Source organism: Synchiropus splendidus, chromosome 13 (assembly GCF_027744825.2).
Source record: "Synchiropus splendidus isolate RoL2022-P1 chromosome 13, RoL_Sspl_1.0, whole genome shotgun sequence".
NCBI lineage: Eukaryota > Metazoa > Chordata > Actinopteri > Syngnathiformes > Callionymidae > Synchiropus > Synchiropus splendidus.
Genome location: NC_071346.1, coordinates 3,664,483 through 3,678,989, shown reverse-complemented (window position 1 = coordinate 3,678,989; position 14,507 = coordinate 3,664,483). Strand labels below are relative to the sequence as shown.

The following is a 14,507-nucleotide window of genomic DNA, read 5'->3' as shown; positions in this document are numbered from 1 at the left end:
TAGGTTGGACTCACAACCTGTTTTTTTTTTTTCATCCGTCACAAGCGTGTCCACAATTCCACTTCCTGTCTAGTCACAAAGAATCATGACTCACTTCCTGCTAGGCAACTTGAGTCACAAGCACTTGCTCGGATCTCCGAGTTGGACTCCCTTCCTACTTCGTCAGGTGGACTTACACAGGCATATGACAATGAGTTGAGTCCCATGACTCAGACTCACTTCCTGTCGGCCCAATCCGGGAATCCAGATTTGTGGTCGTCGCAGCCTTCCGACCATTCTATCACCACGTCTATACAAAAAACATGGATCAATCTTCTGCTGTGGTGCGAGTCAAATCTCCTGAGGAGGGAGGCAGGTGTGTGACTCATGGGTTAGGAGCAGCTGAAGGAGAGTCCCCACACCTCTGTGTGGGCTTCTAGCAGCAGCAACAGTGACCCAAATGAGGAGTTTGTGCTGACGCCTGAGCGCAGACTGACAGCTGCTCTACCTGCCGTCGCCATGACAGCAGCAAAGAGACTCGTCAATAACGTAACCACTGTCATTTCTGCGGCGGAAACAGAAGATTTTTCAGCTTAACCAGCAGAAGCGCCACTTCTCATCATTTCCTGGTCCCAGTGGGCTCCGAAGTGTCAGCCGCTGCAAACTTCCAGAAGAGTCGACTTTCTCCATCTGAGGTGTTTCTCCCTCCCTCTCTCTCTCTCTCTCTCTCTTCAGGTGCTGCGAACGTCTGACTCTCATCTCTGCTGCGGGTGTGTCAGCAGCCCGACTCGTACTTCCTGTCAGTCTGCCGGAGCTCATGATGAATTATAAAAGACTCGGCTCTCTCTCAGAATACAGATGTTGATCCCTCTCTCTCTCTCTCTCGCTCGCTGTCTCACCGTCTCCACGCATGGAAGCAGCTGATGTTTGTGATTTACGAAAATGAAGACGTTCAAGGATGATAAACACAGTTGAAATATTCAGAACACGTCTCTGCAAAACAGGAGGAGGATCTCACTCAATATTGACTTGCCTTCCTTTTGTGACTTAATACAAGCATTTGGAGAATAACAAAATAATAATCATAATAATAATATAAAATACTTTAGACATTCTGAAATATAAAATGTACGTATTTAAAAATAAATAAATGAATAACCTCATAAATTTCTAACAATATATCATGAAAATATCAATATAACAGAGCATATTCATTATAATTCAATTATATTACACCTAATGTATAAAAGAGAAAAAATAAAAATTATATACATTTGAAATGGGTGTAATTTTACAACTATATATGTTTTTAATTTTGACACTATTTAAAAAAATATTCAATAATGAAAATGATAACAGGTTTGATCATATCAGCTAAATTATGTCTAACTGAAGAACAAAAAATCATAATCTACAATCCTCTTTCCCTCCAGAGTGAACCCTCTCCTCTGGTTCCACTAAAGCTGATCTGCGTGTGGAGCGATGACTCATCCGCTCCTCTCCTGAAGTGAGCTCATTTCTCTCACCTGGACTCCAGTCCGGACCGAGTTGGACTGGAGTCCCGACCGTGTTTGACTCCGGGGTCAGCGGCCAGGTTCACAGCTCTGCCTCCTCGCTCTGCTGTTTAATTGAGACACAGAGGAAGAGGCGGCGTCGCACTAATAAACAGGTAATTATGCAACTCCCTGATCCGCCGCGGCAGATTGTGAATCCATTAGAGCCTCTTGACGGCGAGGAGGAGTTTTTATTCATAAAGTATAGAGCAAGGTCCTGGGGCTGACGGTGTGGAGGCAACACTCCTAACAATCATCCATCAGTCAGACCGAACCCCCCGGGTCAGCGTAAGTGCTCTCCGCCCGCCGCGCTGACGCCCGGATTAACGCCGTGACAAACTGTGCTTGAACACGTCGACTAATCCATTTGCTCATTCTGCTGTCTGACACACTGTCTGATGAATCGCTCCCAAAACAACACGTGTGTGTGTGTGTTGCACCCAATACACATCAAAGACTCATTTACACTCTGAGCAGACTGGATATCTGTTGATGCAAAATCAAACTGAACCATTATCTTTCTTCCATAACAACAACCAGAACAAATAAATCTGACCTTCACATCCATCGTTTACAGTCCGTTGTGTCAATGATGAAAAGCAGTATTATCTTTAAAGATTAAAGATAATGAGTGCATCAGAAAATAAGAAAAATTCACCCAAAAAACATAAATAAATATAGACTAGTCTTTATAGACTTAAGGAAAATGTTTGGATATTTTTTAATTTAAAATAAAACAGAAAATGATAAGAAGAATCCGCCAAATAAATAAATGTCTACATACACTGAAGAAAAATGTTTGGATATTTTTTTAATTAAAAAAAATATATATTTGTTTTGATTTCCTCTCCTTAGAAAACATGAAACTTTTGTTCCTCAGACTTTTTTGGATCATATATTCTACATATTAGGTATTCACAGCCTCATTTATCAGTCATCCATCCATCCATCCATCTTCGCCAACTGTTTATTTTTTATATACTTTCTGTGATACCCCTGTAGGTGTGAGTAGTTGTGTGCGCCCTGTGACTGGAGGCCTGTCCAGGGTGTCCCTCACCCAAGTCACTGAGAAAGAACCACTCAAATCTCATTCAAACAGATGAGCATGCGTTCCCGCAATATGTGGGACTTGATGGGATAAAATATCACTGGAAGTCAAGTGGATCAAGACCTGAGAGGATCTTTAAATGAGGGCGGGATTAGACCTCAGATCCTGACAGGAGGGGATCAGATCGAGACCCTCACGTGACTCTGAACAACGTAATTCCATAAGGAAAAAGGAATCTTACCTTGAGTGGCGATGTAGTGATTCGGCCGGTGGTAACCCTGAAAGACAGAAGACAGACGTCACCTTGGCACGACACAGGCGCTGGGGTTCTTCCAGAGCAGCTCCATGCCAGCTCAGCACTCCTGCCTCCCTCCACTAAATATATCCCATCAGGAGACAACAACATCAGATGAATGACGCCTCCTGGATTATTGTTCAGTTTCCAGATTATCGCTCTGCGAACTGGAGTGTGTCTTTGTTTCCCTGGAGCAGCGACTGTCAGGCTGCCAGTGGTTTACATGGGAAACGTGAGAGCTTATTGCGACACTTTCCACGGCACCTCTGGAATAAGAAGACAAAAGTGTTGATAATCCCCCAGATAGGACTAACAGCAGCGATCTTCACAACAGTCTGGCGGATTACTCTAATCCCTTCAAGTTTTATTTGTCCAATTCCTTGTCTTCTCTCCGGAGAGGCGGGAAACAAAACACGAGGACTTAAAGTCTCTTTGGTCCTTGATTGCCCCCCGTCGCCCCCCTCCCTTCCTCTCCTGCTGCTTATCTCGCTCATATTCAATTTAACTTGGACCGTGATTAACGCTCCTCCACTGAAGAGAAGACACAAAGGATGTTTCCCTCACTCGCACGCTCTCATCCCTCTTCAGCTATTCAACTGTCCTCCATTTTTAATGACTTCTTTATCTCCGGACTGAGAAGATTTGTTTGTGCTTTCATGTATGTTCGCCGCAGTAGAGTGGTGGCCCGCAACACAGTGGGATTAGAGCCGGGCCTGACAGCCGCTGTCAGGTGAGACGCTGAGCTCAAAGTGCCGACTTCTGCTTCCAGACAAAAGAAGTTCTTCAAATACAAATGACTCAAGGCGCCTCGTGAGGCTTCAGCCCTGGCTGGATGGGTTCTGGGCGTCGGCAGGAGACTCAGAGCAGAGCACTCTTCCTGCTCGCCGCCGTGACCTACTTTGGTCCGACACCTCTGCCACGTCCTCGTAAACTCTATACACAAACTTCTATTTTATATGAAAACCGCGGAGCGAGAAACCAGGTCAACATCTTAAAGGCGCCACTGAGCTTAAAGGCTGCAGCCAGACTCACGCTTGGGCATCACACCACAAGACGGAATCTGTAGCTAGAACAAGATATACAGCATCAGCCACGCTTCGCACAGCTCCCGCAGCTCAGGGAAAACACATTTGCAACTATGTTTACCCTCATCTGGACATGGGCCGCACTAGGGAGCCCTCTGGTGGACAGCAACTGTGGCACCGCAGGCAAACGCGGCAGTACTGTTGAGAACCCGCAGGACAGGAGCGATTTAAAATCTTTCCTTCACGCTAACAGTCTTTGTCTCGGCTGCCGCTGAAAACAGTCGATCATCTGTAAAGAAACACACTCTAGCAAATCTGCTTACTCCAGCTCATCAGCACTTCAGCGGCAGCCGCTGGAAACGTCGGCACATAAGAGTTTATTGAGCAGGACGAGCCGTCTGATTGGTTAAAAGGATTCAGGGAGACTAAAAACATCATTAGCCGTATGCTCTCCGCTAAGCAGCGCCGCGATGAAGCCGGCGGAAATCCTTTTCAATCAGGGCTCTCTTCAATATGCATATATTCTTATCTCATAATGGCCGCTCTCTTTTCAGCCAGCTTTCTTCGCGCCACTTCTCGCCGCGACATAATGGGCCATAAACGGAGGAGTCAGAAAGGTAAATAATTCAAGCTCCCTGCGTTTGCCCGAGCGCACCTTGCATTATGAATTTATGTTTGAAGGCCTAACAAGAGATTACAAATTACCACATTAAGAGCGGGGCGGGGGCAGGAGTGGAGCGGGGGAGCACTCAGGTACAGCAGTCGCCCGTTAAACAGGTCGCTCGCGCACGTCTGCTGGCGACAAATCAGTCTGGTCCTCGCCACTTCATCTGTGACTAACAGGCAGCGCGCCTCACGCTACCTTTTAATGGCTGATTCACATGTAGCTGCCGTGCTAGGACAACACTCCTCTCAGGTGAGCCACGGCAGCAGGAGGAGGAGGAAGACAAGACGCTAGCATGCAACTACTTAGCTTGACTGCCCTCCTGTTGCCGCCCAAGCTAAAGCACGTTCCAGCATGCGACTTGAATCCAAAAAAGTACTTCGTATTTCCTGTATACACCCTGCAGAGACATCACTACAACACTCCGCCAGGGTCACTTTCACTTTCCACGGCTGTTTTCTTCAGCACAAGAGCTTCTTTAAAAAGTTAAATAAACCCCAAGGTACATTAAAGGCCTGCTGATGACAATAATTCCATCCTGGTTTGAGCATCGATGAGTTCAGAATCATGAGTCGGCTCGAATACGCCGTGACAGAAAACCACCCATTGGCAAAAGGACCTCAGCGACAACACGCCGCTGAAGCGCCGGAGTGACAGATATCTCCGGCATCAAACCTGACAAGTGGGAAATGATACATGACTTAATCCCATCTGTCATCTGATGTGCTACTAGCTCCGCCCACGTGTGGGTCAGAGGTTAAAGAGTTCAGCTCATCTCCAGAAAACACAAGGGTGACGGATTCAGCGTCACTCTGGCTGGAGAATATTTCAGATCTTTGGCGATGAAAAACACTGGGAGACTGTCTGTCCCAGCTGCCCGTCTCTGGTCATATAGCTCCACACAGCTCTCACATGAGAGCTCTGCAGATGTCGGGGTGTCAGCGACGGCATGTGCACACATATGACAGGAAGACAACCCCCCCCCCCTTGACCCACAGGCTCCCGGCGACGGCAGCACCAGCGCCCCCTCGCTCCCCGAGAGGAGGCGCGGTGACCTTTGCGTTGGTGGCGCTGGCTGGTGTGTGTACTTACATCAACGTAATTTGCATTAATGTAATCGGAGCTCTGTTCCCCCTCCAGGGCCTGCAGCCTGACACGGGAGTGATCATCTGGAAGAGAGGTGGGGGAGAGAGGGGGGGCAGGCAGCGTTGAATTAATCATATTAACGAGGGCGGCGGCAGAAGAAAAGCGCGAGTGTGGCGGAGACCAGCGAGGTGACATGAGAAGGGAGGATGCTGGCGTGGCTACGTGCTCCTGCTAATGGAAGGGATGCTGCCGTCGCTCCAAAACATCGCACAATCCAATACAACCCACTGATAGCCGTTTGGCGCCCAAGCACAGGGACTTGCTGTATGTGGGACGACAAAACTTTTCCACTCTGATGAGCAACAGCGATGGAGTCGAGAGGACGGACTGAGTCGAGAAGTTTCACGTGTCGTCCTCAGGTGGATGTCTGTCAGCAGGTAGCCAGCAGGAAGTGGGTTCCACTGTTACTACTCTGCTAGTGATTCTTGTTAATGATCAGGTACGTCTCCAACATAAAAATGAATAAAATGAAGATTTATAAAATTAAAAAAAATGAGACAGTAAATAATATCAATGTCCGAGGAATTAAAATGAAAATATATAAATATATAATGGAAAACAGGGGGGAAAAAAGCTTTAAAAAATGCAAAAAAAAAAGTTCAAAAAACTTCAAAAAGAAAAAAAATCAGAAAAAAACAAAATTAGAAAACTTAGGAAAATAAAAAAGTATTAAAAAATCTATGATTAAAAGAAACATGAATGTCTCAGTGTGAGTTAATAAAGTCTTAACGTGTGAGAAAATAACGTCTTCAGTCGCATGATAATTTGTTTGTATTGGCAACACAGTAATGTTCATGTGTGCCTGCTGACCCCCCCAGCCCCCCGCCCTGCGCAACTGAAGTTAGTATCTGATTCAGAAGCCCTAATTCGGCATTTCTAAACATCTCCACAGTGAAGCATAATGCGCCGCACTCCTGCGCGGCTTATTCCTCGGCGCAGGGGAGGATGAATATGAAAGTGGATTGGAAAGGTCAAAGCTGCTGAGATGATAAAACTGTGTTTGAGCAGCTTTCTGCGATCCGCGACGTAAATCTGGCACACGAGCAGATGCAGGAGCTGTGGTACGCACAGGCGATGATGTTTCCGTAGCGATTCTTCATGCGGTTCTCGTCCTTCTTGGCCGAGTCCCACGGAGCCGACTGTCCCTCGAAGAAGCTCTGTGGGAGGGAGACGTGACGTCACATGATGATGATGAGGCACAGGTCCAGCAACAACAGCGAGGGACCATCTACATGAGTCAAACACCATCAGAGCAGAGGCGGCGGATCAGACCCCCCTCCCTCCCTCCCTCACCCCTGCTATCTGCTGAGGCGTCTGTCTGTCTGTCGCTCTCGCTGGAAGGACTCAATCATCCCGACGTGGGAGAGAGGAGCTAAAGCCAGCTCATGGTCTGCACATCAAAACTTCTCAGCTCAGATTACTCTCATGAAATATGTATCGCCTTGAGCCGGGGAGTTGTTGATGGAACAGCCGCCAAAATTAAAGACAACAATGAGACTCTTCAGTCCAATTCTGTTTTTCACTTTACTCTCAACTAAAAAATCTCCGTCAGTAACACAGGTGACGGGGAGAGATATGTATTCTTATAACGTTTTTCACGTTTTGATTCATGTTTTTTTTTTTTACAATGTTAATAGTCACATGAATTGTCTCAATGGTTTTGACTTCTTCTTTTACTATGATTTGTATTCTTTAATTCTTCGTCTTTTTTTTATTTGTTTTACCTTAATACTTCCATTTTGTTCAATTTTTTTTTGTCATAACATTTTTGTCCTTCCACTTACCTTTTTAGAATTTGTGAAAAAAAAATGTCATTATTGTTTATTGTTTAAGGTAAAACTTCTGAATTTTGTTTTCAAAATTACCTTTTGAAAACAACCTTTAATTTTTGTAATAACTACAGATTTTCAACATCCATTTCATATCCAGTGAGAGAGGAAAGTTTCAAATCATTTTTAGTATTTCGTCCACTTTTTTCACAATTATTTTACCATTGTAGAATAATTTCTTTTTCTATCAATGTAGAACTCCACTATAAGCTTCTTTCCTGATCAAACAACAGAAAGGCTTCCGAGCTCTTTCAGCATCAATCCCCCTGTGGCGACTCACTGATCAATACTATAATTTATTGAGTTGATTTAGCTCTTTGTCTTTAGAAAATGAATTGACTCTCCCGAGCCGAAAGCCTCTGTTCCTTCCAAAGGCTCCATGAATGGAGGCGCTCTGACAGACAGGGGAAAGAGCGTAACTGCGCTGATAAATAAATAAGTCAGTACAGGATTAAATCACGGCCGACGATAACGCAACCAAACAGACTAATTTATTAACCTGCTCCTCATTGTGTGAATAATTCAGGCTGGTCCGCACAAAGGCCGCCGTACGCACTTGTGCTCTCACACAGAACAGACGTGCAGACGAGTACATGCAGATGGGTGAGAAGATGCTGCACAAAATACATGCCGCCGAGTCCAAATTCAACTGGAGACGCTTGGTTCTCGCCTCACATCTGCACTGGCCAGGTGAGCCAGAGCGCCATGTATTTTGCATCAACACAGTGGATGGTTACACAAGACGTGACGCGCTGACATTTCCGCTCGGATGAGGAGGGAAATGTCAGCGCCTCACTGGTGGACGTGACTTCTGTCGGTGAATGCCCTTTTTTTTGCACAAAATCACAAACGTGAGAGGAGTGCCACAGGGCCTGTGACGTGGCTACGCCGCTACAGATGAGCAAAAGTGTTGTCTTACCTCGTTTATCTGATCCAAAGTTAAGGTACAGAGTAACAAGAAGCATGGGAGAGATAGGGTAGAGTGTCAGGAGGCTCGGAGAACCAAGAGAAAAGGGCATTAACCTCAACAACACAGCAGCGCAACAAAACACATCCTCTCCACATGTGCCTCTATACTCCACCACTCACAGGACCTCAAACTTGGGAAGACTCAAACAGCAAATTATTATAGAAACTATGAACCTCAGAAGGATCTCAGCGGAGGTTTGCAGAAACACACTTAGCAGCGCTATCAAGGAAAAGCTTGGTTTCTTTTCATTAAAACGATAAGAATTATATCCTTCGTTCCTTCGCAAATTCCAGACGCAGGGTATTTATTTAATTTTTAACAAGAACACTATACATGGATGCAAATACTTGGATGGAGAAGCGAAAATATTAGTACCACTTTAAATAAAGATTCCTTTTTCCTTTTCCTTTTTGTGATCTACTCTATTGAACTGTTCAACATTTCTTCTTCTTTCGCTTTCTTCTAAACCTCAATTGAAGGTTCTTTCTTTCAATTTAACTTTTTTTCTTTCATAGTGATTCGTCTTCAACTCCACTTCAACTCCACTCCGTCACGTGCCACATATAAGGATATTTAACCTTCAAAGAAATATGTTTAATTTCTTGTCTTTCATTCACCTTTCTAGTTTCAAAACAATAAAAAGCTCCATCCACAAGTGCAGCTGAATCAGAGAGAGCGACTTGTGAAGTGGGGTCGGAGCCAGTGTTGTTCTGAATCCACAAGCTCTTAATTCATAATGGATTAATCTGGTGGGGAGTGTCGAGGGAGGGATGGGGGCAGCCCAAATCTCTCCCCCCCCCTCTGTGATCTGATGGAGCAGGTAGTGAGGGGAGCCTCGTTGTTTAATCCAGCAGTCACGAGGGGAAGTTCGGAGTTAATTGCTGATAAAGACTGAAGCCGCGCAGGTGGAGATAATCTGAATTGGACGGAGCTGCAGAGGTGGGCCGCTGAAATGATGCGAAAATGAGTTTTTGGTGAAGCGACAGGGGCGGGGAGTGGACTGGAGGAAGTCCTGCAGCCTCTCGCTAATGAGCGCGTCTGAAGGGGCGGGGCTGTTTGGGTGTCGGCGGGACGTCGGGTGGCTTCACAATTCCTCCAGTTTAATCACATCCGCGTGCTCTCGCTCTCCAAAACTGCGCTCATACGATTAAAAGCCTGTGAACTCGCACGGCTCGTGATGGCGACAGAGGACACGCTGCCACTCAGAAACAAAGCTTTATGGTTGGGTGTGTTCACCCCCGCTGACTGATTCTTTCACAGACTCAGAGTTGTGAATAGGGAACCCCATATGGGGGGATCACCTGGGGGCCTCATGAACTTATCATGAACATCCTCAATGGCTCTTTAATGAATCGATGAAGTTGATGTCAAGGAGCGACTGCCACGCTGAAAAATGGCAACAAACTCTTTCGGGGCGACAGGGTCGCAGCTTCAGCGCATTTCTAGCGACACGTTTGTCGTACAGAACGCTGAAACATCTGAACTTCTGTGACAAATTGGGCTGTATGAATCGAGACGGAAAAGCCGATCCTGGCGTTGCTAGTGTTCACAACTCATGGAGCTGATAGCGACTCTGAATGATCTGATGGATCCCGAGACGACGGTGACTTTCCACAAACTTTAGCCCTGCTTCCAGTAGACTGACCTACTTCTTTCAACGCGACTGGAGGGGCAGGGAGTAGTCGCTTTGGCTGCAAACCTGGGGCCACTCAGGCACAAGTAACAAGAGTCGCCAAATCGTGTTTAGTCCCAGGGTTCTTTTAGAGCCGTTTTCTGGTACAGACATAAATGGATGGACGTGGAGTCCTTATAGCTAGAACTGCTCCTATGCAATGGCTAGCAGTTAGCTACCTGGCAAGTACATGGCTACGTTCAAGAAACTGATATATAAAACGGGGACAGGAAACTAAACTCAACAAACGAAAGCGTGTCTCTATGATGTTGAAGACTGTCATGGAGCAACGTTCCATGCCAGGATACCATTGTTAACTTAATTGGCTAATTAATTTTGTTAATTTAACAATTGCTAATTTCTGCAGAGTCACTAGTACAAAGACCCAACAAGCTGCTACTCAGGGAGGACTCAGCCATCCCTCTGAAGAGCCCTCTGGTGGACAGAAAAGCAAGAGCATATGTTAAACATTAAGAATAACCCAAGTCCGTTTCTCTACAGAGTTAGTGGGGTCAGTTCAAGGGGCGGGGTTTGTCGCTCACAACACAGTATGTACCACGCGAGCTATGGGAGGCGAACAGCCGGCTGGGGTCCTCCCCGGCCTCCTACCTCGTACTCCTCCTTGAAGCCGTAGCCCTCGGCGCACTTCATCTGCGTGATGTGCTGCAGCAGGTCGGCCACCCGGATGGCCGGGTGCAGCTGCCCGGTCTGGTACGGCGGCACGTCCACCGGCTCGCGTTTCCGCAGCGAGTGCGTCTGCACCAGGCTGCTGGTGTCGCTGCCCATGTTCTGACTCTCGTCTGTGGGGCCCAAACACACAAAAGCCCAAGAGCCGATCAGAACAGCAGTACGGGGAGACAGGACCACGACAAACGGAGACGATGATTGTAATGCTTCCTGCAGTAAACGTTTCCCATCGATTTCGAGTCGCTCCGGTAACAGATGGGTCAGTAACTGGTTTACTGGTAAGCATTACGTCACCACCCTCCGGACTCTCCACTAATAATCTGTTGGTCACGGATGGTCACAACAACGTGTTTGAGTAATAGGATGAGTCATGTGGTGGGAAGGTTGAGGTCCATCTGTCTCAGTGGTGTTGGCTGGAGAACGTTGGACAACAGGATCCCGACATTTCTGAAGTGTTTGAGCTCGAGTTTAGAAATCAGGGTCCAATCCAGCGCTTTGATTCAAGTCAGAGGCAGACATGAGGCACAGATGCGGTGTGTGTGTGGGGGGGAGAGCCAGCGGACGATGGAGGGGGTCCAGAAACATGAAGGAGGAGGAGGAGGTGAGGTGGGCCACGATGAGCAGCAGGCACCATCAGATGCATCACACAGACACAGTGTGGATTTAACCCCTGCTACCCGCTCCGTTCCCCCCGGAGATGTTTGAACTCAATAAAAGAACCAAAAAAAAGGGAAGCGGAGATGGGAGGGGAATGCATGGTGGAGGGTGAGAGGAGGGAGGAGGGGGTGATGCTGCCACTGAATGTGCTTGTTGATCATGCTAGGCTAATGGTGGCGATGAAATGCTAACAAAGTCCACTGGTCATGCAAGAAGACACCGTCAGAAGCAGCCTCGCCGTGTCGGCCTGCTGCCTGACTTCCGTCCCCCTCCCCGAAAACCCTGGGGGCCCACTTGGGAGAACTTACCATTAATGGGCACTTTTTAGATAAGAGGTTACGTGTGTCGAGAGAGAGAGGAGAAGAGAGAGGAGAGAGGGGATAAGCAACATTACAGCATGAACCTGTCACAGTGTTTTTGTTTTGCGCTACGCTACGGCCAAGTTCACATGCCGTCTCAGCCAAGGCGGCCTACAGATGGAGAGCCGAGGTCAGGGGGGTGTGGAGGGTTGAGGATGTAAATGGGAGGGGGGCATTGTCAACACCGCATGGAAAAGAAAAGCAAAACAAGGAGAGAATGAATCTGTCTTGGGGAAAGATGGCTAGCGGTGAGAGGAGCAAGGGTCGCGAACACCGGTGACGTCACATGACGTCCAAACAAGTAAAGACGTTAAACCTGTGTTTCTCTCTCTGACTCTTGACTTAAGCAGACTTTTATTTGGGGAAAAACATATCCAGAATCCAACAACTAGGTAGTGGTGTTACCTTCCTGTTCTGATTGGTAGGACTCAAGGAATGTCATGAGTCAAACCTGCTTGTTTGGAATTGGAATCAACATGAGTCACACAAATGTGTTGTGCTTGGGTGTTCATTCAGGTGTCTAGCTTTTGCTCCGGGTGTGTGGGACTCGATACAAAAAGGTACTTCCTGTAGGGTCATTAACCACAAGTGTCGTATGTGGTAGCGTCGCCAGCGTCATCGCGAGTGATGCGCCGCCATCACTGACGACACTCTCTCCTTCGTGTTGCGGAGATTGTTACGCCCCAAAAAAAGCTGTTTTGGCGCTGGTGGCGACTGTGGTGCGTGAACACGAAACTCTGACCCAGATTGGGGTTTAAAAAACAGCTCGCAGAAGAAGGAGTCGACTGTGTTGCAAGAAAAACAAGTAGGTCCCTCGCAGTTCGCCGAAGGCCGGTGGAGCGACATTAAAAAGAATAATAGAAAAGGTTGTTGTGTTGGAGGGAGGGAGGGGAGTTAAATGAGTAGTGAGGAGGGGGGAGGCGGGGAGGGCAGCACAGCTAATGATCACACTGTTTCTCTGCGAGGATGTTACACGTCTCCCTCTTTAAAAGTTTGTGACAGTGTCGTGGAGGGGGCACTCCCCCCACATCCAGTCTGTCCATGCATATGAGAGGTCAAACACGTATGTGACGTCACACGCACGACAATGTGGATGGGATGGAGTGAAGCCAGCCGCAGCCCCGGAGCAGCCCTCGCTTGACCAGGCGGGGGTGGGTGGTGTACATAGAGGGGGAGGAGAGGGGGGAGGGAGAGGGGAAGCAGCATGCAGGTATGAAGGTGAGGAAGCCATCTTTGTTTAAAGCATAACAACCGAGCTGATAATGGGAATCTTTGTTTCTACTTCTATCACTCGGAGGAAGAAGAAAGGGGTCTCACCTAAGATGGCAGTGGGCACAAAGGGATCTGCTCAGAACCCCGACAGTGGAGGAGAGAGAGGCGCAGTGATTAAGAGAGCACACACGCACGCACACACAACACAATTACAGTTTCACTCCACTCTTTCATTTAACCCACTCTCCCTGCCGGACAGGAAGTCCGGTGGAATCTGCTCTGAACGCCATCCCGGAAACCTTAGGTTCGACTTATTGGGTTTCTTTAGGAACTCCCACAGGAACTGTGTTTTGGTCTTGTCAGAGTTTGGTTTCAGACTGGGAGAGACTTTTTCTTTCTCAACTCATCCAGCGACACGCTCGTGCTGTCACATTCACATTCAGTTTGGAGTCACGTCAATGAAGCCTGAGCAATTACTGAAGACTCTTTTATCGAATTATAAACGTTAATGTTGACTGTCAGAGATAAAGAAAGAGATCTATATATATATATATATATATATATATATATATATATATATATATATATATATATATATATAGCATTCATATTTCATCATTTAATATTGGAGATATTATTGAAATTAGAAAGAAGGTTAGAAACAAATCAGGAATGGAAAAAGAAAAACGGATGGATATGTTGCAGTTGTTAAACTATAAGTAATGTTTTTATAGATTATGTCAATGCTTCACACGTACAGTATGAAGTCCTCAAGAAAACAGAATTACTGAGTGGAACACTTCCGCACGAGCTGAAGCAGAAGGAGTTTTCACCTGGGTAGTAGGAGTTAGCTGGGATGGACGAGGTGAGCGTGTTGGCTTTGGGCAGTGAGAAGGACGAAGGAGAAGATCCAGCTGCAAGAGAGGAGAATGGTTATTTCGGAAAGTTAAAGTTCAACGAGAAAGACCACAGTGAACTGTTGAGGAAGTGGAACAGAGCGACTCCAGGCACCTAAAAGTGGATCAGGACCTTCCACCAGATCTCTTCAACATATTTACACAAAGGCGTTTCAAACATTTCAAATGTCTGAAGGTGGCAAATGGAATGGCCACATCACACGTCTCATAATAATCAGGGGTTAAACAGGACGGATTCATTGCAGAACAACTTGGGGTAAACTTGCTGACTCCACAGAAACAAGTCTTTGTCACCACCAGGATGAAGCGTTCCGACAGTGAAGTCCGTCTCCCCCTGCAGCGCCTCGTCCTGTCATTTCTGTGTCTCACAACAACCAAATGACTACAAGTGCCGCGTCAGCATCTTTTGCTGGGCGGTCAGATTTGTAATCTCACAAAGACTTAATCTCAGAAAGCACTTAATTGTCAGTCGTACGAGGTCGCAGCCGACTGAA

At 46.8% G+C, this 14,507-nt stretch overlaps 1 protein-coding gene across 7 annotated transcripts in view; it reads right to left on the bottom strand.

Annotated features, from left to right (window-relative positions):
* Positions 1 to 14,507, bottom strand: part of LOC128769573 (receptor-type tyrosine-protein phosphatase mu-like) — a 136,171-nt gene that overhangs the window by 16,199 nt on the left and 105,465 nt on the right. For 3 of the 7 annotated variants that reach the window (XM_053883394.1, XM_053883395.1, XM_053883399.1), the window contains 7 exons: positions 13,930 to 14,010; positions 13,202 to 13,228; positions 11,834 to 11,845; positions 10,791 to 10,981; positions 6,780 to 6,867; positions 5,657 to 5,733; positions 2,822 to 2,858 (listed from right to left, as the gene is read on the bottom strand). In XM_053883394.1, the coding sequence (XP_053739369.1) occupies positions 2,822 to 2,858; positions 5,657 to 5,733; positions 6,780 to 6,867; positions 10,791 to 10,981; positions 11,834 to 11,845; positions 13,202 to 13,228; positions 13,930 to 14,010 (513 nt within the window). The remainder of the gene's footprint in view (positions 1 to 2,821; positions 2,859 to 5,656; positions 5,734 to 6,779; positions 6,868 to 10,790; positions 10,982 to 11,833; positions 11,846 to 13,201; positions 13,229 to 13,929; positions 14,011 to 14,507) is intronic. The other 4 variants (XM_053883396.1, XM_053883398.1, XM_053883397.1 and 1 more) reach the window with 2 other exon arrangements.